At 49.1% G+C, this 25,091-nt stretch overlaps 1 protein-coding gene across 2 annotated transcripts in view; it reads right to left on the bottom strand.

Moving 5' to 3' along the window:
• Positions 1-13,084: 13,084 nt before the first annotated feature.
• LOC147095816 (uncharacterized) overlaps positions 13,085-25,091 on the bottom strand; it is a 76,442-nt gene continuing 64,435 nt past the window's right edge. The window contains exons 9-11 of one of the 2 annotated variants that reach the window (XM_085974815.1): positions 20,828-20,910; positions 18,541-18,590; positions 13,085-14,393 (exon numbers count right to left, since the gene is read on the bottom strand). In XM_085974815.1, the coding sequence (XP_085830941.1) occupies positions 14,321-14,393; positions 18,541-18,590; positions 20,828-20,910 (206 nt within the window). In that variant the 3' untranslated portion in view covers positions 13,085-14,320. The remainder of the gene's footprint in view (positions 14,394-18,540; positions 18,591-20,827; positions 20,911-25,091) is intronic. The other variant, XM_085974816.1, reaches the window with a different exon arrangement.

The raw sequence follows: 25,091 nt of genomic DNA, 5'->3' as shown, positions 1-25,091 counted from the left end.
TACAAGTTGTTATTGTTTTAATGATTAATCATGTTATACAAATAAGCAAGTATGATGAAGAGTAAATGAGTAATCAGACACCAATGCAGACATGACATTGTTTTGGATATACCCCCTGTAGTAAAACACAAAGGGAAACTGCAAATGTTGGAAATCTAAAATAAAACCAGACGAGAAAGATAGGTGGTTGGGTGTAACCCTTCATCGGAACTCAAAACTGAAAGACAGAAAGCATTTTAGTAAGGTTAGAGACGTTCGGTGGTTGTGAAAGGCGCTATATAAATGCAATTTCTTTCTTTTTAAAAGGAAGTTGCAAAGTCAGCCAAAAAATGAGGAACTGTGTAAGGAGCAATGTGGAAAAGCAACATTTTAGCTAAGTCTGTCGGAATATGTATGTGGTAAACCACTGTATTGTATATTGCCACCTCTGGGTGGCGCTGTGTATGGAGGCATGCCTCAGCTGACTCCACCCACCACTGTGTGGGTTTCGTTCAGACTTGTTCAGTCACTCACGAAGAAGCATGGTCTCTTCTTAGCTAATAAAAGCCTTATTCATCTCTTCTTTCGACTCATCATCTCTTCTTCGACTCATCACCTTTTATGAAGTAATTGATAAGCGTATCAATTTTATTAGCTAAAAGTTAAATGGCGACACCTGAGGAGCAACAACAGCAACGGATACAGCAGACATTGCTGAGAGCCCTCAGACCACCACGCCTGGACCTCGACCCTCAAGATGTGGGTGCATCAGCCAAGTTTGAACACTGGCTGAGCTGCTTTGAATCCTTCCTCGCAATCTCACAGGTTACAGAGGAGGATCACAAACTGAAAATTTTGACCGCCCAGGTGAGCCATCAAGTATATATGCTAATCCGGGACTCTAATACGTACGTGGCGGCCCTCGAGCTACTAAAAGGGCAATATACGCGCCCAGTGAACACAATTTACGCCCGACACCTCTTGGGATCCCGCAGGCAGCAACCGGGAGAATCGGTAGGGGCATTTGCACGGGCGCTACTGGCACTCTGCAGAGACTGCGATTGTAAAGCGGTAACGGCTGTGGAGCACGCGCAGGGACTCGCCTGTGATGCCTTCGTCAGGGGCCTCCAGTCAGACCACACCCGGCAGAGACTGCTAGAAAGCAAGGAACCCGACCTGAAGATGGCCATTGCCCTTGCGCTCTCGTTAGAGGAGGACCACCGAAACCTCGAGGCATACCCCCGTAACGGCGCCGAGACATGGCAATCGAAACCGTGGGACACGGGACCGCCGCCCCCGGCACCAACCGCTGCAGCGACCCAACCGAGACAGCAGCCTCCGGTAAGAACTGCTTCGATGCCCAGTAACCAGGCCCAAAACTGCTATTTCTGTGGCCAGTTAAAACATCCCAGAGCGCACTGCCCAGCTAAGACAGCTACCTGCTCGGGCTGCGGGAAGAAAGGCCATTACGCTAACGCCTGCAAGGGGAAGCCAGCCAGCAGCGCAGCGTGCGGGCCGTGGGAGCAGCCATCTTATCCGCCATTTTGTGTACCCCCGGCCGCATGGCATCCGCCGCCATCGTATCCAACGCACTCAACCGCCATTTCGTCACCGGAACCGACCACCGTCTCGGCGGATGACTATAGTGACTCACTAAGCCACATACTGGCCTCCGTGACGCTGGATCAAGGCCACCCTCACCATCTATCCAGCTCCATGATGGATATCGCGGTAAACGGCCGCGCCACCAGTTGCCTGATCGACAGCGGGAGCACAGAGAGTTTCGTCCACCCCGACACGGTACGTAGCCACTCCCTCACGATTCTGCCAACGCACCATCGCATTTCTATGGCGTCCAAGTCCCAGTCAATGGACATCAGCGGCTACTGTGTGGTGACCCTGTCAGTAGGGGGCACTGAATATCAAAAATTTAAACTGCTAGTCCTGCCCCGTCTTTGCGCTGCCGTCCTGCTAGGGTTGGATTTTCAGTGCCACCTTAAGAGTGTCACACTAGCATACGGTGGACCCCTCCCCCCACTCACAGTCTGCAACCAACAACTTTTAAATCGCCCGCTGCAAACCACCTGCAGCCTTTCCACATTAAAAGTCCCCCCCCCTCCCCTGTTCGCTAACCTCACCCGCGACTGTAAACCCATCGCTACCAAAAGCAGGCGGTACAGTGCCGGGGACAGAGCTTTTATCAGCTCTGAGGTGGAGCGGCTCTTGAAGGAGGGCATTATCGAAGGTAGCACTAGCCCCTGGCGAGCCCAGGTTGTAGTCGTTAAAACCACTGCAAAACGCCGCATGGTAATCGACTACAGCCAAACCATAAACCGGTACACCCAGCTGGACGCGTACCCCCTCCCTCGCATATCTGATATGGTCAATCAGATTGCGCAATACAAAGTATTCTCCACCATCGACCTTAAGTCAGCGTACCACCAGCTGCCCATCCGCCATGAGGACCGCCAGTATACTGCCTTCGAGGCAAACGGCCGCCTCTACCACTTCCTTAGGGTCCCCTTCGGCGTCACCAACGGGGTTTCGGTCTTCCAAAGGGAGATGGACCGAATGGTTGACCAGAACGCGCTGCGGGCAACCTTCCCCTATTTGGATAACGTCACCATCTGCGGCCACGACCAGCAGGACCACGACGTTAATCTAGCAAATTTCCTCCGTACGGCCCAACGGCTGAACCTAACGTACAATAAGGAAAAATGTATGTTTCACACCAAGCGCCTGGCCATCCTCGGCTGCGTGGTGGAGAACGGAGTCATCGGGCCCGACCCCGACAGAATGCGCCCCCTAATGGAGCTACCCCTTCCCCACTGCCAAAAAGCACTGAAGAGATGCCTGGGGTTTTTCTCCTACTACGCCCAGTGGGTGCCCCTCTATGCAGACAAAGCCAGGCCCCTCATCAAAGCCACCTCCTTCCCCCTGACACCAGAGGCGTGTGCAGCCTTCACTCTTATCAAGAACGATATCGCGAAGGCCGCAATGCACGCGGTGGATGAGTCCATCCCCTTCCAAGTGGAGAGCGATGCCTCCGACTTCGCCCTAGCCGCGACCCTTAACCAGGCGGGCAGACCCGTGGCCTTTTTCTCAAGGACCCTCCAGGGCCCCGAGACGAGACACTCCTCCGTCGAAAAGGAGGCCCAGGCTATTGTAGAAGCGGTGCGTCACTGGAGGCATTACCTGGCCGGGAAATGATTTACCCTGCTCACTGACCAGCGTTCAGTAGCTTTTATGTTTAATAATAAGCAGAGGGGTAAAATCAAGAATGACAAGATCTTGAGGTGGAGAATCGAACTCTCCACCTACAATTATGATATCTTGTATCGGCCAGGGAAACTCAATGAGCCCCCAGATGCCCTATCACGTGGTACATGCGCCAACGCGCAGAGTGATAGGCTGCAGTCCCTCCACAATGACCTCTGCCACCCGGGGGTCACCAGGTTTTTCCATTTTATCAAATCCCGTAACCTGCCCTACTCCATCGAGGAGGTCAGGACCATGACCAAGAGCTGCCAAATCTGCGCCGAGTGCAAACCGCACTTCTATAGGCCGGACAGAGCAAGCCTGATCAAGGCCACCCGCCCCTTCGAACGCCTGAGCGTCGATTTTAAAGGGCCCCTCCCCTCCGCTGACCGCAATGTGTACTTCCTCAACATAGTTGATGAGTACTCCCGTTTCCCCTTTGCCATCCCTTGCCCAGACATGACCAGTACCACGGTCATCAAGTGTCTGAATGACATCTTCGCTCTGTTCGGGTTCCCCAGCTATATACATAGCGACAGGGGCTCATCGTTCATGAGCGACGAACTTCGGCAGTACCTGCTAACAAGAGGTATCGCCACGAGCAGGACCACCAGTTACAACCCCCGGGGGAACGGCCAGGTGGAAAGGGAGAACGCGACGGTTTGGAAGGCAGTCCTCTTAGCACTAAAATCTAAGGGCCTTCCGACCTCCCGCTGGCAGGAGGTCCTCCCTGCAGCGCTTCACTCCATTCGGTCACTGCTTTGTACTGCCACTAATGCGACCCCTCATGAGAAAATGTTCGTTTTCCCCCGGAAGTCTACATCGGGAACCTCGCTACCGGCATGGTTGACTTCTCCTGGGCCCGTCCTACTGCGGAGGCACGTGAGGACGCATAAAACGGACCCCCTGGTCGAGCGGGTGCACCTCCTACACGCCAACCCCCAGTATGCCTGGGTGACATACCCAGACGGGCGGGAGGACACGGTCTCCATACGAGATCTCGCACCCTCGGGTACCCCTGAATTACCACCGTTATCCCCCTTACCACCGTTATCCCCCTTACCACTGTTATCCCCCACCACCCCTCCCAACCCAACCCCTGCAGACGGCATGCCAAAGCCCCAGGAATCTTCGCCAACCACCCAGACACCAGACCCGACGTCGGATGCTGCAACACCACCGCCGCACCACGACGATCAGGACGTCAGACAAGGCCTCCTGATAGACTTAACTTGTAGTACCCTTCACCCCGCCGGACTTCACATTAAACAAGGGGTGAATGTGGTAAACCACTGTATTGTATATTGCCACCTCTGGGTGGCGCTGTGTATGGAGGCATGCCTCAGCTGACTCCACCCACCACTGTGTGGGTTTCGTTCAGACTTGTTCAGTCACTCACGAAGAAGCATGGTCTCTTCTTAGCTAATAAAAGCCTTATTCATCTCTTCTTTCGACTCATCATCTCTTCTTCGACTCATCACCTTTTATGAAGTAATTGATAAGCGTATCAATGTATGATGAGATTCATAAGGGTTTTAGCTGCAGAAGATGCAAGAGGATTATCTAAAAGGAGAATTATTTAAGGAGCAAATTGAAAACAGGATTGTGGGCAAGATTTGAAGTGCGCATCAGTAAAAATGTTTTTACACAGACTGGCCTAGAAATTCAGTTGCGTTTGCGCCCACTTATTGGCTATAAAGTGGTTTGCGCCTAAAGTTTGTTATCGCCCGAAATTCAGATGGACCCTAACATCGGTGTTAGCCGGTAGCGCCGCTCCGGCATCGATGACGTCATCGGTGTGCGCAGTGCCCCGGTTGCAATGCTATTCCGGCCCGATGGCCAAATTCAGTTGCAGCCGCCTCGCCCGTGGCAGCCGCAAACAGCGTTTGTGAAACGGGGTCTTGCAGCTCCGAAAGGCCGGCGCATAAAGGTGGAGCGGCGGCCGGCCGCTTTCCCGGCGGCCGCCTGCCCGCACCTCCCTCCCCGGACTCCTGCACCACCCCCCCGCGGCATTGATGTCTGAGTCCCGCGAGCCCGGCACTTCTCCGTGGTGCCGGGCTCATTTGCCGGGGGAATCCACCGGCGATCAGACGGCTGCAGGCAGCTCCTCCTTAAGAGAAGGAGGAGGCCTGCAGTACCCCAGCCTGCCGCACCGCATCGGGTGCCGCAGCGGGAGCTGGACGCCTGAAAGTGACATTCATCGCCCCTAGCGAGGCGGCCAAACCCTGCAGTAGCGCCCGCCGCCGTCTTGGCCCGTCGCAACTGAATTTTAGGCGGGCGCTACGGGAATCCTGGCGAGTGCTAAATTTCGGGCGCAAAACACCTGGCGGGGCCATACCGAATTTCTAGGCCACTGTATCACAAGAGTTGCCGCAACTGCACCTCAAGGTACTACATCAATACAGGAAATGCCAGCAGCAAAAACTGACTTCTTATCTCTTCTAATCTTCTCACAGACAGTGTTGGGAAATTCTGTCTCTTGTCACAGTGCTCCGAGTATAGACTTAGCCATCAGTTGTGAAACCAGGGCTGTCTCTGCCGCGCCTCAGCTTGTCTGCTGCTGAAACACTCATCCATGTTTCGTTACCTCTAGACCCAACTATTCCAAGCTCTCCTGGCTGGCCTCCCACCTTGCACCCTCTATAACCTTCAGTTCATCCACAACACTGCTGCCCGTATCCGAACTCGCACCACCCCGTTCACTCATCACCCCCTGTGCTCACTGACCTACATTGGCTCCCGGTTAAGCAACGCCTCGATTTTAAAATTCTCATCCTTGTTTTCAAATCCCTCCATGTGCTCGCTCCTCTCTATCTCTGTAATCTCCTCCAGCCCCACTACTCTGCGCTCCTCCAAATCTGGCCACTTGAGCATCCCCGATTTTAATGGCTCCACCATTGGAAGCCATGCCTTCAGCTGCCGAGGCCCTCAGCTCTGGAATTCCCTCCCTAAACCTCCCCGCCTCGCTACCTCTCTTCCCTTAAGACACTCACAGAATCACAGAATCACAGAAACTCCACAGTGCAGATAGAGGCCATTTCGGCCCATCGAGCCAGCACCGACACATATCCCACCCGATCCCTGTAACCCCTACACCAACACATATCCCACCCTATCCCTGTAACCCCACGTATTTAATCCCCCTAACACTAAGGGTTAATTTATCATAACCAATCAACCTAACCCGCACATCTTTGGACTGTGGGAGGAAACCGGAGCACCTGGAGGAAACCCACGCAAACACGGGGAGAATGTGCAAACTCCACACAGACAGTCACCCGAGGCCGGATTCGAACCCGGGTCCCTGGCGCTGTGAGGCAACAGTGCTAACCACTATGCCACCCTGCTGCCCTCCTTAAAACCCACCTCTTCATCTGCCCTAATATGTGGCTCAGTGTCAAATTTTGTTTGATACCGCTCCTGTGAAGCGCTTTGTTACATTTTACTATGTTAAAGGCTCTATATAAATGCAAGTTGTTGTTGTTCCAGCATGTATTCAGTTCCTCTCTTCCATTTCACTGCACGTTCTCCAGGTCTTTCTGTGATCCCAGCAACAAACAAGGTGGATTTTGTGGGGCGTATGCAAAACAATACAAATTAATCAGACTAATGAAAGAATGATCCCATTTATAGGGGAAGGATGGGTTGGGTATGTTATGTTACACAAGATATTTACAGGACAAAAGGAGGCCGGCTTTTTACTAGAGCAATTCAAAGCTAATCCCACTGCCCTGCTCTCTCCCCATAGCCCTGTATCTTCCTCTGTTTCAAATATTTATCCAACTTTCCTTTGAAAGGTGTAATCGTTTCTGCCTCAGCCCCTCCCTGTGGCAAAACATTCCAAGCTCCATTTTTTAAAAATGCTTATTCATTCTCGGGATGTGGCCGTTGCTAATAATATTTTATTGCCCATCTCTAGTTTCCTTGACAAGGTGGTGGTGGGCCTTCTTCTTGGGACTGCTGTAGCCTGTATGGTGAAAGTGCTCACATGGTACTGTTAGGTAGGGAGTTCCAGGATTTAAAACCATCATTGCACCCGACCCCGTCAGTTTCCCGATGGGCGGGTTAAGCTAAATTTTGCCCCCTCAAAGCAAGGTGCAGACAAACATAGAGAACAAAAGGTTCAAACAGATAATTCCCTGAAAGTGCAGGCAGATCAAGTCATAAAAGAAGCCAAGAGGACTTTATAAAAAAGGGCATAGAATATAAGCGTAAAGAAGTTTTTAAAAATTCATTCACGGGATGCGGGCGTCGCTGGCCAGCCCAGCATTTATTGACCCTCCCTAATTGCCTTTGAGTGGTTTGTTCGGCCATTTCAGAGGGCAGTTAAGAGTCAACCACATTGCTGTGGGTCTGGAGTCACATAAAGGCCAAACCGGGTAAGGACGGCAGATTTCTTTCCCTAAAGGACATCAGTGAACCAGATGGGTTTTTCTGACAATCCAGTAGTTTCATGGTCACCATTATTGATACTAGCTTTTTATTCCAGATTTATTTAACTAACTGCATTTAAATTCCCCAGCTGCTGTGGTGGGATTTAAACTCACATTTCCGGATCATTAGTCCAGGTTTCTGGATTACTCCAGTAACATAACCACTATGCTACCGTTCCCGATAAATATGTACAAAAGGCTGGTTAGGCCACAGTTAGAGTACCGGGTGCTGTTTCAGGCATGCTATTACAGAAAGGACATTAAAGTCACAGGCAGCTTACAGCGTAGATTCACCAGGGTGATGCCAAGTCTGGAAAACCATATGAGGACAAAACTTGAGATACTGCGACTGAGAGAAGGTTTAATAGAGCTCTTTAAAATGATGAAGGGTCTGATAGAGTTAACAGGGAGAAATCTATTTCCTCTGCTTGGGGAGTCAATGATCAGGGGTCATCAATTAAACATTGTCACTAAGACAATGAGGAGGAGGTCAGGAGAAATTTCTTCATGCAGATGTTTGTTGGAGTTTGGAATGTTTTGCCACAGGGAGCAGTTGAGGCAAAAACAATGACATCTTTCAAGGGAAAATTGGATAAATCTTTGAAACAGAGGAAGATATGGGAAGAGAGCAGGGCAGTGGGGTTAGTTTTGGATTGCCCTGGTAACCGCCCTCCTTCTGTACTGTAAACATCTGGGAGGTCTACAACTAAATTCAAGCAAAGTATTTGGGAGTTTCTGATCCAATAACTAGTCTTGACTATTTCAACGCACTCCTGGCTGGCTTCCCACATTCTACCCTCCGTAAACTTGAGGTCATCCAAAACTCTGCTGCCCGTATCCCAACTCACACAAGTCCTGTTCACCCTTTTTTTCAAATCCCTCCATGGCCTCGCCCCTCCCTATCACTGTAATCTCCTCCAGCTCCACAACGCCACCCCAACCCCCCCCCCCCCCACCCCCCGAGATATCTGCACTCTTCCAATTCTGGCCTCTTGAGCATCCCTGATTCTAATCGCTCCACCACTGGCGGCCGTGCCTTCAGTTGCCAAGGCTCTAAGCTCTGGAATTCCCTCCCTGAACTACTACGCCTCTCTACCTCTCTTTCCTCCTTTAAGACGCTCCTTAAAACCTACATCTTTGACCAATCTGCCCTTATGTGGCTCGGTGCTAAATTTTGTTTGATAACGCTCCTGTGAAGCGCCTCAGGACTGTTTACTACATTAACGGCTCTATATGAATACAAGTTGTTATTGTTTTAATGATTAATCATGTTATACAAATAAGCAAGTATGATGAAGAGTAAATGAGTAATCAGACACCAATGCAGACATGACATTGTTTTGGATATACCCCCTGTAGTAAAACACAAAGGGAAACTGCAAATGTTGGAAATCTAAAATAAAACCAGACGAGAAAGATAGGTGGTTGGGTGTAACCCTTCATCGGAACTCAAAACTGAAAGACAGAAAGCATTTTAGTAAGGTTAGATAGAAAGAATTGCATTTATATAGCACCTTTCATGACCACAGGACGTCCAAAGCTTTCCAGCCAACAAAGTACTTTTAAAGTGTAGTCACTGCTGTAATGTAGGAAACACAGCAGCCAATTGTGCACAGCAAGCTCCCACAAGCAGCAATGTGATAATGACCAGATGATCTGTTTTTAGGTGTTGGTTGAGTGATAAATATTAGGGCACTGTGGAGAACTCCCCTGCTCTTCTTCAAAATAGTTCCCTGGGAACTTTTACATCCACCTAAGAGGGAAGTCGGGGCCCCCGTTTAACATTTTATCCGAAAGACAGCACCTAGGACATGTTCAAGTTTCTGGAGTGGGACTTGAACCCACAACTTTCTGACCATGAGGCGAGAGTGCTACCACTGCGCATCGACTGATACTAGTAATAAAATGAAGAGAGAAAAGAGGGGAGGAGGAGAAGGTAAGCAATGACTTCCCCACCCCGGATTGGTTCTCTCCCCCGCCCGCATTATGATATGCAATTTCCCAAGTATGATAAATGAGCATTGGACACCAGTTAAATTGCATATGACAATAATTGCCATGGTGGAAACATAGAAGATAGGAGCAGGAGTAGTCCATTCGGCCCCTCGAGCCTGTTCCGCCATTTAATGAGATCATGGCTGATCATCCAAATTCAGTACCCTGTCCCTGCTTTCTCCCCATATCCCTTGATCCCTTTAGCCTTAAGAAATATATCTAACTCCTTCTTGAATATATTTAATGAATTGTCCTCAATTGCCTTCTGTGGTAGAGAATTCCACAGGTTCACAACCTATGCGTAAAGCATGATGAACCTTGCAGATGCAGTTGCTCATAATCTGTTTCCTCCTTGCAAGTACAATATTGCAGAAGTTGGTCTCACAATCTAAATTCCAGGTTTATAACTAATTGTCACCTTGCATGGCATAAACTCAGTTAATCCCTGACACTAATAGATCCTGCAAATAACTGGTGTTGTTCTGTACAACTGAGCTGAGATAAAGAACAGCATTGTACATGCTGTAACTGAAGTTATAGCTCCCAAGCAAATCATTTTGCTTAATCGCCAAAACTGGATCAGTTTCCAATTTTTTTTCAACTTTCACTTCTTTATAACATATGCATGTTTATTGCAGAAACCGAAGGGCAAATTATGAGCTGAAATAATTACAGGAAAAGAATAACTTGCTCCATTCACCCCCCAGCACATATATGACCCTGGTGTAATGTCAATATTATCAAAGACAAAGGTTGTGCTTGTAATAAGTCAACTTGTCTTCCTTGTAAAGGGTCTTTGATCATTAACAATCTTACCAATCCTCTGTGATGTTTTTCTATGTTTAAGGTGCTGTTGAAAGGTTTGTAATCATGAGGAGTGTCAAATCTGGTGACATGCTAGAGGACTATACCTCACATGTGGCGGCCATTCGTCATGTGTCTGCCATGATCATGGGTGCTGGGAGGCTTTTCAACTGTGGTGGATAATGCAGCCAAGCCCTTATCTAATGTGCAAACATGTGTTTTCTAGCAGGGTAGTCTGGAAGGGTGGAAACAGTGGGCTGGTTGTGCCTTTTCCTAGAGAGAGAGAGAGATAAAGGAAGAAAGAAATAATCTATATAGCGCCTTTTATGACTTCAGGACGCCCCAAAGCTCTTTCCAGCCAATAAGCACTCTCGCCTCTGAAGGTTGTGGGTTCAAATCCCACTCCAGAGACTTGAGCACAAAATCTAGGCTGACACTTCAGTGCTGTACTGAGGGAGTGCTGCACTGTCGGAGTTGCCGTCTTTCGGATGAGACGTTAAACTGAGTCAGCCATCTCGGGAGCACGTAAAAGTTCACATGGCACTACTTTGAAGAACAGGGGCGTTCTGGTCAGTATTTATCCTTCAACCAACATCGCTAAAACAGATTATCTGGTCATTATCACATTGCTGTTTGTGGGAGCTTACTGTGCGCAAATTGGTTGCCGTGATTCTTACAATACAACAATGACTATGCTTCAGAAAGTACTTCATTGACTGTAAAGCGCTTTAGGACATCCTGAAGTCATCAAAACCGTCTCAGTCTTGAAAGCTCCAATTGCCCTCCAGCATCCACAGCCTTTTGGGGGAGAGAATTCCAGATTTCTACCACCCTTTGTGTAAAAAAGTGCTTCCTGCTTTCGCTTCTGAATGGCCTCGCTCTAATTTTAAGTTTATGTCCCATCATTCTGGATTCTCCGGATCTACCCTACCGAGTCCTTTTAACATTTTAAACACCTCAATCAAATCACCCCTCAATCTACTATAATCAAGGGAATACAACCCAAGTTTATGCAACCTGTCCTTATACATTAAACCCCTAAGCACTCGTATAATTCTGGTGAATCTGCACTACACCCCCTCAGAGGCCAACATATCCTTCCTGAGGTGCGTTGCCCAGAACTGAATGCAGTACTCCAGATAGGGTCTGACCAAGGCTCTGTACAACTGAAGCATAACTTCCCTTTGTATTGCAGCCTCCTTGAAATAAAGATGTGTGGGATATGAAGCTACAATTCGGATCGCATTCATAACGCAAATGAGACAGCCTTTGTTTCGTAAGTGCACCCCGGACAACACACTACATCGAGGGACATCCGTGTACTGGGGGTGCACAATATAGACCGTGCTTAATTCTTTTCACCACCAACATGACTGGAGCAGATGAGCTACAGTTGCTTGTAAGTCAAAAAACCAATGATACACTTACATCGACAGAATTAGTGGTCCTAGCCTGTCGACACAAGTGGGTCGGACTGTACATTAAGTGATAAACATCACAGGGTAACTTTTCAGCTTGCACACTACCATTGTGGTGGGGCACCCGACTGGAGCACAGACTGAGAAACCACACTTGCATAACCCATAGTTTCCCAACCTTGAACTTTACCCTCATCTCTTCCAACCCCCTAATGACATAGAGAACATGTTTCCACTTGTGGGCAGAGTCCAAAACTAGGGGCCATAAATACAAGATAGTCACTAATAAATCCAATAACGAATTCAGGAGAAATCTTTTTATTCAGAGAGTGGTGGGAATGTGGAACTCACTATCACAGGGAGTAGTTGAGGCGAATAACATAGATGCATTTAAGGGAAAGCTAGATAAGTATGTGAGGGAGGCAGGAATAGATATGTTGAAAGAATGAGATGAAGTAAATAGAGTGGGAGGAGGCTCATGTGTAGCATAAACACAGGCATAGACAGAATGGCCTGTTTCTGTGCTGTAAATGTTATTCTGTTTAATCTTTTAAGGTCGGCCATTTAAATATGTGGTTTTTTTTGTGTATTGGCAGGAGAACTACCTACAGTGAAGGATAAAGGATCTATTGTACTGTTCTGGTGTTGTAGAAACCCATTGTTGAGTCAGTATCGGCCATGGTAACAAAGGTAAAACATTTTATGAGACTGTAAAATCACAAAACTGCCTCACACCAGCTTGTGACTATCTGTCCAAAAAACGATAAACGGAAAATCCCCGGCTGGGTGGGAGTGGAGGGACCACAGTTTCCAGATTTGAGCTCCCGGTGAGTGCAGGGAGTGAGAAAGCCGAAAACCCCCCTTTCGTGTGGAGCTGTAACGACTCCTAATGTGACCCATAGGCTGTGATATTCCGCTCCACCTCCTGCGACGCATAGCGGGGAATTCCACACCCCACAACCTGCGAATTTGTGACCATTAATTTAAAGAGAGGGATATCCCAGTCATTGGGGTAACTTTGGGCGCTGGTATGAAACTGCTGATATTGAACTAGCCTCCCATTGTACACCATGCCGTTATAATTTAGACGAGCAACCGCTTATACAGCAGTAACCATGTAAAATACATGAAGTGCTTAAATCATAATTATGCACACACTGTACTGCACAGACATATTCAATGAATAAACAAGCCATCTTAAACAATGTTCCATTGGGCTTTATTTTATAAATATTTCATAGAGGTTAAAATCTTGCTGAGCCTGCTTCAGACCACGGCGTGCTGGGATTTCCCAACAGTTTGCAGTGGAATTTTTACCACATTGCTGCATTATTCCTTTAATTTGCAAAAATATTTGTACCTATGGGCACTGCAACCCTGAGCCTGGATTTCCGGGTTAGCGTGTTAACACTGGCATCAAAAGAATGGCCCTGGTAAAATCCAGTCTTTAGCGTGTGCTCTGTTACACGAATGGACCAAGTTTAGGCTTCTCTGCCAATGGTGCTGGAGAGACATTTGCCCAACATTGCGTCCAACTACCTGCTGTATGCAACAGTTATTAGGTTAGTCTCCTACTCAAGGCAGCGTTAGCCTTGTGCCAAGAGCCAACCAAAATAGGGGATATGGAAAATCTTGACAGCAGCTCAAATTTAATGGGATGTGCAGTTACAGGTAAGTGGTTACATAGGTGGACACATTTTGTTGCAGCCTTTATCATGCTTCAAAATGAATTAAATATTTTTGTCAGTCTCTGCCAAATCTGGGGGCAGGGGAGGATAGTGCCCAATAAGAATGGTGTGAAAGGAAGTCTAAGGCAGAGGCATGAAATGGATTCTATGGGTAAGTGATGGAGTGGCCCAGTGTCAATCTCATTGTTTGATGGCTGGCAATGTGAACATGTAGCCACATGTTTTGATGTGAGGCGGGCTGCCAGGAAGGCATATATTCTTTGCAATCTGATTGCATTCACATTATTTTCTGAGCAACACCTGCCCAGTCTTCTATTCACTGTGCCCAGGCGATCCAATTGCCCCGTGCACATTGCAGGAAAATCTACTTCCATATTTCTCACACAGTTTTGTTATTTAATAAGGCACATACCAGCAGCAGAGGAGCAGAAAATCTCCTTCTTTCATCCAAATACAACATATTTACACAGAAACACACGTTTTTTTGTCCCATTCCCGTCATACTAAGCTTCTACCCACACAATGGTCGCAGCATTTTACCAACTGTAGAAGTTGGTAGTGCAAAGCAGGAGTAAGGAATTATTGTCAGTGAAAGGAGGCTGAGATTTATATAAAATGAAGCAGAAACAGAATAGAGGGATGAAAGGATGGTTCCTTCCTGGCGATAGTGTTTCTTTTTGCGATGGTTCCTGCCTGGCGACAGTGCTTCTAGATTTGTGTTGGTTCCTTCCTGGCGCGACTGCTCCTAGGTTTGGGGTTCTTCTTCCTTGGATGTTTCTTCCTGCATTTGAGATGGTTCTTCCTCATCAACAGACTTTCTACAGAAGTAAGATAAAAGTGAAGTGAACAGCTAAAAACACAACAACAACTTGTATTTATATGGCGCCTTTAACGTAGTAAAACGTTCCAAGGCACTGCACGGGAGTAACATAAGGCAAAAAATTTGACACGAGCCATATAAGGAGAAATTAGGGCAGGTGACCAAAAGCTTGGTCAAAGATGTAGGTTTTAAGGAGTGTCTTGAAGGAGGACAGAGAGGTAGCAAGGCGGAGAGGTTTAAGTAGGGAACTCCAGAGCTTAGGGCCTAGGCAAGAGAAGGCACGGCCACCAATGGTTGAGCAATTATAATCAGAGATGCTCAGGATAGCAGAATTAGAGGAGTGCAGATATCTCGGGGGGTTGTGGGGCTGAAGGAGATTACAGAGGTAGGGAGGGGCAAGGCCATGGAGGGATTTGAAAACTAGGATGAAAATTTTGAAATCGAGGCGCTGCTTAACCGGGAGCCAATGTAGGTCAGTGAGCACAGGGGTGATGGGTGAACGGAACTTGGTGCGGGTTAGGAGACAGGCAGCCGAGTTTTGGATTACCACAAGTTTACGTAGGATAGAAAGTGGGAGGCCAGCCAGGACTGCGTTGGAATAGTCAAGTCTAGAGGTAACAAAGGCATGGATGAGGGTTTCAGCAGCGGAAGAGCTGAGGCAAGGGCGGAGACGGGCGATGTTACAGAGGTGGAAGTAGGCGGTCTTTGTTATGCTGCGGATAGGTGGTCGGGTTGCGAACAATGTGGTTCAGCCTCAGACAGATCTTAGGGAGAGGGACGGAGTCGGTGGCTAGGGAACAGTTTGTGGCGGGGACTGAAAACAATGGCTTCAGTCTTCCCAATCTTTAATTGGAGAAAATTTCTGCTCATCCAGAACTGTATGTCAGACAAGCAGTCTGACAATTTAGAGACCGTGGAGGGTCGAGAGAAGAGGTAGTGAGACAAAGCTGGGTGTCGTCCGCGTACATGTGGAAACTAACGCTGTGTTTTCGGATGATGTCGCCAAGGGGCAACATGTAGATGAGAAATAGGAGGGGGCCAAGGATAGATCCTTGGGGGACACCAGAGGTAACGATGCGGGAGCGGGAAGAGAAGCCATTGCAGGTGATTCTCTGGTTACGATTAGATAGATAAGAATGGAACCAGGCGAGTGCAGTCCCACCCAGCTGGAGGATGGTGGAGAGGCGTTTGGAGAAGGATGGAGTGGTCAAAAGTGTCAAAGGCTGCAGACAGGTCAAGAAGGATGAGAAGGGATAGTTTACCTTTGTCACAGTCACAAAGGATGTCCTTTGTGAGTTTGATGAGAGCGTTTTCGGTACTGTGGCAAGGGCAGAAACCTGATTGCAGTGATTCAAACATGGGATTGCGGGAAAGGTGGGCACGGATTTGGGAGGCGACAACACGTTCAAGGACTTTAGCGAGGAAAGGGAGGTTGGAGATGGGGCGGTAGTTTGCAAGGACGGAGGGACCAAGGGTTGGTTTTTTGAGGAGAGGGTTGCAGTACCTGAGGAGAGAGAAATGTTAACAATGTCAGCTAACATGGGAGCCAGAAAAGGAAGTTGGGTGGTCAGCAGTTTGATGGGAATAGGGTCGAGGGAGCAGGAGGTGGGTCTCATGGACAAGATAAGCACAGAGAGGTCATGAGGGGAGATCGGAAAGAAACTAGAAAAAAATGTGAGTTCAGGGCTAGGGCAGGGGGGAACCTTAGAGGAAGTTGGCCCGGTGGGCCACGGGAAGGAAGGGAAGTGGCAGAGGTGAGAGGGGTGGAATAAGGTGAGTTGCTCAAAGGAGGAGAAACTGCCAGAGGAATAGGGGGACAGACCAAGGTGTGATTTGGTGATGAGAGCCACACCGCCACCACAGCGGTCTGAGCAGGGCAAGTGGTGGAAGGTATAGCCAGGCGGGGAGGTTTAATTTAAGGGTAAGGTGTTATCACCCCTCAACCAAGTTTCCGTCAGGGCCATGATGTCGATGCAATCATCCATGATAAGCTTATGGATGGCAAGGGCCTTGTTCACAAGTGAACAGACATTCTGGAGGGAGATGCGGAGAGGGTCGGTGATGGCTGCCCCACTGCCAGCATCCACAGGGTCAGCGCTGGTGGGGCTGAGTTGGATTGGGAGGAGGTTGGTAAGATTTTCCCCCAGTGGGCGCGCTGGGCGGGAAGGTCGGCGAGGGAGTAGGATGGGACAGTTGGGGTTGCTGCTCGTATGGCAGCAGCGACGAGTGCCTCGATGGGCCCTTTGTAGGATGCCAAGAGAGTCACAGAGGGAAGCTGTAGGCTAATCTAAGAGGGTGTCAAGCCTGGGACGGCGACAGGAGAGTAGGAAGGTCGAAGAGTAATGAAGGATTGGGGTAGGGATTTGGGAGGGCAGTGTATCCGAGAGAGGAGCAATGAAAGGAGGCATGACGACAGTAGAGAGCGGTTAGGGGGGGAATAGAGAGAAAAGGAAAATAGGGGGAAAAAGTGGAATGGCTTGGGTTCAGAGTGGCAGCCAAAGTTGCCACGCGAATGGACACGGGAAAACCTCAGGTTACATCGGCATGTTTAAATGTAACAATTAATGGAATACATATTTCCTGGTAGCAGGGAATAGGTTGAGGGCAATAGTAGGGAGACCAAGGTCAAAGTCAGAGGTTCCCTGGAAGGACAAAGCTGATGTAGGCAGGATGGGACCGGTATGAAGCATCGATGAACCACTATCCAAAGCAGGTGAGTGAAGTCCAGAAGCTATTTGAAGAGTAGAGAGTTTGAGGATGGAGGTTGTTGCTGTAGGAATGAGAGTCGGTAGCGATGCAGAAAGATGATGGCTAAATTGACGCAAGTTGGAGGTCACCGTAGATCAATGTGATGGAGAAAAATTAAAACCACAAGCCAGTGACCAGCAAAGCTGAAAACCGGTAGAACGAGTCACCAGACAGCAAGTGGAGCAACAGCTACTAGCTAGAGGCCAGCAAAGCTGAAAGACCAGTAGAACCAGTTCAGCAGAGACACAGCCGCAGTTTAAAGGTAAAAATCTTTTTGCAGCAGAGATAGAGTCACAGCAGGTAAGTCTTACAGTGTAATCCAGTGCAGAAATGTATTGTAATCCAAAATAACAACAGAAAACGCTGGAAAAACTCAGCAGGCCAGGCAACATCCGTGGAGAGAGAAACAGAGTCAACGCTTCGGGTCGAAGACCCTTCGTCAGGACTGAGAAAAAAAGGGCAGGAAATGAAAAGATTAAGAAGCAAGTTTGGGGGCTGGGAAATGGGGGAGGGGATGAAAGAACAAAAGGGAAGGTCTGGGAGAGGTGAAGAGACATTAAGAGATATTCAAGGCGAGACGAGGTGGTAATAGGACAGGTAAAGAGACAAAGGATGGCTCTAGATGAAGTGTGAAATGTGCTGGCAGAGTGAGAGACAGCTGCCATGTGGGAGAGAAAAACAAAAGGAAAAGTCACAAACCAAAGCCCGAGGAACAGCACCTCATCTTCCGATTAGGCACTTTACAGCCTTCCGGACTCAATGTCGAGTTCAACAATTTCAGACCATAACCTCGGCCCCTATTATATTTTTATATATTTTTTATCCACACTTTCAGTCTGTGACTTTTCCTTTATTTTCTCTCCCACATGGCAGCTGTCTCTCACTCTGCCAGCACATTTCACACTTCATCTAGAGCCATCCTTTGTCTCTTTACCTGTCCTATTACCACCTCGTCTCGCCTTGAATATCTCTTAATGTCTCTTCACCTCTCCCAGACCTTCCCTTTTGTTCTTTCATCCCCTCCCCCATTTCCCAGCCCCAAACTTGCTTCTTAATCTTTTCATTTCCTGCTTTTTTCTCAGTCCTGACGAAGGGTCTTCGACCTGAAACGTTGACTCTGTTTCTCTCTCCACGGATGCTAACTTGGCCTGCTGAGTTTTTCCAGCGTTTTCTGTTGTTATTTCAGATTTGCAGCATCCGCAGTATTTTGCTATCATAGTAGTGTAATCCAATGTAGTTCAAAGCAGGGGCCTGGAAATTCCGCAGGGTTTGCCTGGCCTCCAGCCGTGACTTCATTGGGAAGCCAGTGGAATCCCCACGGGAGATTGGGAAAGCCCAGGCTTATTTTTTTTTAAAAGCACAAAAATATAGAATCAATGATCAGTAACAATTGGTACCTTGAAGTTGACCCCTCTTCTGCAGATGCTGCTTGCAGTTGCACCTCTTCCTTCAGATATCAATAAGAAACTTTATTAGTCAAATCTTTCAACAAATATCTCCACCTTTCTGAGTGATGTAATGATGGAAGGGGACTGGGTTCACGAGGAACCTCCCGCCTGTCAGAATTTTCCAACAGACATGAAAGGGGGTGGGGTGGGGAGGGTGGTGGGGAGACCCAGTGGAACTGAGCCCCACCCCGAATCCCAACCCCCACTGGACTTGAGTCTATCACCTGCCCTCGCAGGCTCAGGAATTTCTGGGTTGGACAATGAGGGGCAGATTTTCCTCTTCCTGCGCCTGGTCCTATTGGATTCCCTGGATTCAGCAGATATGGGGAAATCAGCACACATCCGTAATGGTGTCTGCCCGGGTCGCCATCCACTGTGGACATGCGCTCCTCGCGGGATGATTTTCCTGTACAGGTAGACTATCCTTTACCCGAAAACCTCGGGACCAGCCGTGTTTCGGTTTTCGGAAAATTTCGGATTTCGGAAGGTTTTTTATAAGACTGGGAAATTTGGCGGGGGTCCGCAGGGGGGTCGGGGTCGGCGGGGGTCCGCGGGGGGGGGTCGGCGGGAGTCGGGGTTGGCGGGGGGGTCCGCGGGGGGTCGTCGGCGGGGGTCGGGGTCGTGTGCATGACTTACGCTGACCCTCTGCTCAGCGTAAGTCGTGCGCCACTCTGGTCATGTCGTGCGCACGACTTACACTGAACGAAAAAACCTTCGGTTTTTAGAGGGTTTCGGTTTTCGGAAGTTCGGATAAAAGGTAGTCTACCTGTATTCGCTGCACAGGGGCAGGAACAGGAAAATGTGCCCCTAAATGTGTTCACTATGGGCCACACAATAATATATGGACAGTAATTCAAATCATCTCTATATATAGTATTAACACATTCAGTACTCAAATATCTTCTACAGTTCCTGCTCTTTTCAATAGAGCCAACATTTACTGCTGTTTGATAAAGGTTCTTTTTTTTTGTAAATATTCACCCTTATCCTTTTCTGATCGCACCAACGATTTTGATTTGTGATATTTTTAAAAAAGATATGGTTTAATCTCTTTTATTTAGAGGAATATGCTGTTACAAAAAAAGGTAATCTGAAATAGGTCTGAACTCTTAGCCAGGCAAGTTTAGAAGGGAATTGTAAGGTATGAGACTCCTGGTGCCCCGCACCGCTTCCAGAAGTTCAAGGGAGGGGAGAGGGAGTCGGGGTCGGGGGTGGAGCTTCAGGCTGCTAATTTGATCAGATGATGACGGTCTCCCAAAACCTGGGGATGAGGTGATTTGCATGAAAGGGGAGGGCGTCCATGGCATTTACAGGACTGTGCGGGCACTGCCATGTAGGATGATGGGGGCAAAAATATCAGAGCGGCACCATGCCACTTTGTCTAGGGGGTGAAGGACAGGGATGTGGCCATAGTGGAAAAGTACTGCTGCAAATAATGGTAGTTGATCACTCTGCGATGAACAGTTCAGAGCAATGGCTTTATTTCTACCTCCTGACTCCCCAAAGCCCTTCCACCATCTACAAGGCACAAGGAAGGAGTGTGATGGAATACTCTCCACTTGCCTGGATGAGTGCAGCTCCAACAATGCTCAAGAAGCTCGACACCATTCAGGACAAAGCAGCCCACTTGATTGGCACCCCATCCACCACCTTAAACATTCACTCCCTCCACCACTGGCAAGATGCACTGCAGCAACTCACCAAGGCATCTTTGGCAGCATCTCCCAAACCCGCAACCTCTTCCACCTAGAAGGACAAGGGCAGCAGACGCATGGGAACACCACCACCTCCAAGTCACGCACCATCCTGACTTAGAAGTATGTCGCCATTCCTTCATCGTTGCTGGGTCAAAATCCTGGAACTCCCTCCCTAACAGCACTGTGGGAGTTACAGCAGGCAGCGCAAGGAGCGCACGTCAACCCAAGCACCCCACCCATCCGCCCCTTCAACCACCGTCTGCCCCACCTGTGAAAGAGAATGTAGGTCCCGCATTGGACTCATCAGTCACCTGCAAACTCATTTTTAATGTGGAAGCAAGTCATCCTCGGTTCCGAGGGACTGCCTAAGAAGAAGTGGGAGTACCTTCACCACACGGACTGCAGTGGTTCAAGAAGGCAGCTCACCACCACCTTCTCAAGGGCAATTAGGGAAGGGCAATAAATGCTGGCCTTGCCAGCGACACCCACATCCCATGAATGAATAAAAACAAAACTTGTCTCTTTATCCCACTACTTACTGGCCTGAGAGGTTGATCAAGATCTTCTTCACTTTGACATGCAGATGGGGTTCTAGTTGTCTGCTTTTTCCTTTGTTTTATGTCTGTTGATGTGAACACACTTTGAGTTGCATCAATCCACGAATGAGCTGAATAACATTTTGACCACTGAATGATTTGAGTGATCAGTTCAGAAGTAGTTAGGGCAGAATTTCCTGTTCCTACTCCTATTGGATCGCCTGGGAATACACAAAATCGGGTGAGGAGGAGCGTGCGGTTTCGGAGTGGGAGCCCGCCCAACTTTCCTTCTGCTGAAAGGTCATCGACCTGAAACGTTAACTCTGCTTCTCTCTCTCCACAGATGCTGCCTGACCTGCTGAGCATTCCCAGCATTTTTTGTTTTTATTGCAGATTTCCAGCATCTGCAGTGTTTTCAATTTCCCTTGTATTTGCTGCACCCTGAACTGGAAAATCTGCTCCAATTGCTCTTTTCCAATACACTCTGACCTTGAAATCCCACCATACAAAATCATGTACCAAGAGTTAACAGCCTCTTATGAAACTCCCTTGTCCGTTATTTTAACTGGCCTGTTTATATTAATTAGCAGACAAAGCTATTCCATGTTACACTCAGTGGAATTTCAATGCTTTTATCACAAGATAAATACAGATAAGGAGTCATTCATGCATCCAGAGAGACCTGAATGTCCTCTGATTCAACATTGAATCATTTCTTAACTGATTCCAGGGTTGTCACCTCCACTATTCTATCCAGAGTCCATTCCATGTGTTGGTCACTCTTTGTGTGATGGAGACCTTCTGGATATCAGCCTTAAATTTACTGTTTACTAGTTTAAACCAGTGCCCTATTGTCCTACTCTGGTATTGTAAGGCAATGTTCCTGATTTACCTCTTCCATTCCCTTACTATCTATTAGATCACCTCTCAGACCCTTCCTTTCCAGGCTGAAAAGCCCAAGGGGGAGAAATTCAATATCGCCCCATTTGGGGCGCGATTATCGGCCGGGCGCAAGTTTAGCGCGTGGCGCTAATTATCGCCTCCGACTGCAATCTTGGCTTTTATCGCCCCTGGAGGTGATTGGAGCGCTAAATCAGGTGCTGCACACCTGTCTTAAGGCGCAAAGCCTGAGGAGCGAGGCACTAACTCAGAGCGCGGGTGCAGCGCAGGTGATGTCAGTTAGCAATGGAGCACATACAAACTGGCACCGGACAGTTCTTAAAAGGGAGGGTCGATCTTGCTCTCCAGCCACACCCTGCTCATTGGAGCCTTGAATCTCGGCCTGGAGAGACCTGTGACTACATTTTCCAGCCAAGGACTATGGAGTGAGAGAACGAGCTCAGCGCTTCAGCGAGCGGGCCTTGGAGACTCTGGTTGGCGCGGTAGAGCGCAGAAGATCTATACTCTACCCAGAGAGTGGCAGGAGGCCTTTGCCTCGTGACTACAGAAGAGTGTGGAGGGAGGTGGCTCAGCAAGTCTCATCCAGGAGCATGGTGCCCAGGACCCATACTCAATGTCGCAAAAAGTTCAACGACCTCACTCGGGTCGTCAGGGTGAGTGGCTTTTTTTCAATACCTCTGCATCCCACCATCTCAACCTCACTATGGCCAGAGGGTCTTAAAAGCCCCAATGCCCAACACTCATCCAACACCTATGGCCCTCTCATGAAACACACACGCACATTCCACACTTTGCATACAGTAAGGGCTATTCAACTACGGGAGGCACATCAGGCAAGACCATGGCTGCATACATTAAGGGCTATTCAATTATGAGAGGCACATCAGGCAAGACCATGGCTGTATATTTACTCAGACGCCGTCCTTTTTCTTGCAGGCCAAGCTATCTCATAATAGGAGACAGCAGCAATGGACAGGTGGAGGATGGCCTCAGCTGCAACCCCTCAGTGATCTTGAGGTGTGCGTCCACAGGATTATGGCAAGCCAGGTGATCGGTCCCGTCACCCCTGGAGAGGCCGATCCCGTTCGGGACAACAATGGTAAGGTCATCACCTTTTTCTCCCCTCTCATTCCACTTGTCCCTCACAACACCAGCCTTTGACACTTTCAATCCACCTTACTAAATCGCTGCACTCCTTCCTCCCTTACTGCCCCCCTGTCCTCATGCTAAAGCCACTCTTGTACCTCCCTGCTTTCAGATGGTGATTCACCAGCTGAGGAGACGGGCCCTCAAGCAGCCAGTGGGAGCGACGCTGCAGGCGAGGAGGAAGAGGAAGCCGCAGCCTCAGCGCCACCCCCTCCCGAGGAAGCCCATGCCCACATTGGGAACAAGTCTTCCCTGGAGGGGAGCAGGGGGGGAAGGATGTGATGAGGGTGAAGCTCCAGGATCCAGCGCGCTGCAGCAACACGATGTGGCTAGGGAAGCTCGGGGGCCTTCTCCCTGGAGGGAGAGTGGGCCAGTGAGTCCTGCTGCACTGGACGCAAAGGAGGAGTGGCCCATCGCTGAAATGAACACCCAGGCAGTGGACATGCACACTCAGCTCATGGGTGCAGTGGGAAGGGTGCCCGAATGCATTGATGCACTGGCAAGGAGTGTGGAGCACTTTGCAGCAGCACAGGCGGATGCCACGCTAAAGCTTAGTGCTGCAATTCAGTCACTGGCTGCCGTGATCCCTCCAAGCCCAGAGCTGGTTGAGACCATCCTTCAAGGGCATCTGTAGTCTCAGGTTCTGACAATCAGCAGCCTTCCACCAGCCTTGCTGCAGCCACTGAGGCCCCATTACAGAGGAGCAGTAGGGTGGGAAGGGGGGAAGTGCGCAAGGGAAGGAGATCACCCTCGAAGGGCAAAAAGTAGGAGGTGTGACAAAATGTTGGTCAATTTTTTATTAAAGGCTGAGGTTCGTGTTCAAACTTTGGTTTAGTGTTTCGGACATTATCTCCAGGTTGTGAGAACCAGTTATGTTAATAAATGATTTTTTGTGTTTGTTTCTATTAGTTTGTCATGAAGAAATGACACACACAGAGTTTGTAAAATAAAAATGTTTTTGTATTCAAAATGTACAGGTTTGGCCTTTGGAATCATTGCTGCCTTGGCCGGCTTAGGGGTTGCGGGTTAGTTTCATTCATGTTGTTCTCCATGCCAGAAGCCATTTCCTCAGTGGGGGCCTAGAAGCGGCTTGTTATCAGCCGTTGATGGACGGCCCTTGCAGTTTCAACATTGTGGGCCTCCCTCCCGCCTTGGTGCTGCTGCTGATCATCCTCCTCTTCTTCTTCCTCTTCCTCCTCCGGTGATACTCCAAGGCCTGGTGGCATTGGCTGGGTCCTGAGGATTGCCAGGTTATGCAGCATGCAGCACACAACTATGAAGAGGGAGACTCGCGAGTACTGCAGGGCTCCTCCTGAGTGGTCCAGACAGCGGAACCATTGCTTGAGCACGCCGATCATCTGCTCAATGATGTTCCTGGTGGCGAGATGGCTCTCGTTGTACTGCAGCTCTGCAGGGGTGTTGGGGTTATGGAGCAGTGTCATCAGCCAGGTGCACAGCGGATAACCCTTGTCCCTGAGGAGCCAACCACTTGGGTGATGCGGTGCCTGGAAAAGTTCTGCCACAGCAGTCTGGCGCAGGATGAAAGCATCATGGCTGCTGCCAGGATAGCGGGCATTGACAGCGAGTATCAGCTGTCTGTGGTCACACACCAACTGGACGTTTAAGGAGTGGAACTCCTTGCGGTTTCAGAAAACCTCTGCATTCTCATGCGGTGCCCGCAATGCCACATGCATGCAGTCAATGGCACCCTGCGCCATGGGGAAGCCCGCTATCCTCGCAAAGCCCAATGCGCGTTCATGCTGTTTGGCCCGGGTCATCAGGAAAGAGATGTACAGGCGTCTCCTTTTATAGAGGGCATTTATGACCTGACGGATACAGCAATGGACCGCGAACTGGGAGATATTGGCGATGTCCCCAGTAGCTGCTTGAAAGGTGCCGGTGGCATAAAAGTTCAGAGCCACTGTGACCTTCACTGCCTCCGACAGAGACGTCCTGGTCCTCAGTAGAGGCTGCAGATCTGGCTGCAGCAGGTGGCAGAGCTCAGTGATCACCTCCTTGCTGAAGCGCAGCCTGCACAAACACTGCTCCTCAGACAAATTAATGTAGGAGAATTGTTGCCGAAATACCCTGGGAGGCTAAGGTCTCCTGTACAGAGGCCTGTTGGCCCTCCTCCATCTGGCCATGATTGCCACTATCTCTCTGTGTCTCTGTTGCCTCCGATTTTGCAGGCACAGGATGACGCCCCGAATCAGTGCAGCCC

Source organism: Somniosus microcephalus, unplaced genomic scaffold (genome assembly GCF_052327205.1).
Source record: "Somniosus microcephalus isolate GS21.2 unplaced genomic scaffold, FLI_Smic_1.0 unresolved_chr1, whole genome shotgun sequence".
Taxonomy (NCBI): domain Eukaryota; kingdom Metazoa; phylum Chordata; class Chondrichthyes; order Squaliformes; family Somniosidae; genus Somniosus; species Somniosus microcephalus.
This window is presented reverse-complemented; position numbering and strand designations above follow the sequence as displayed.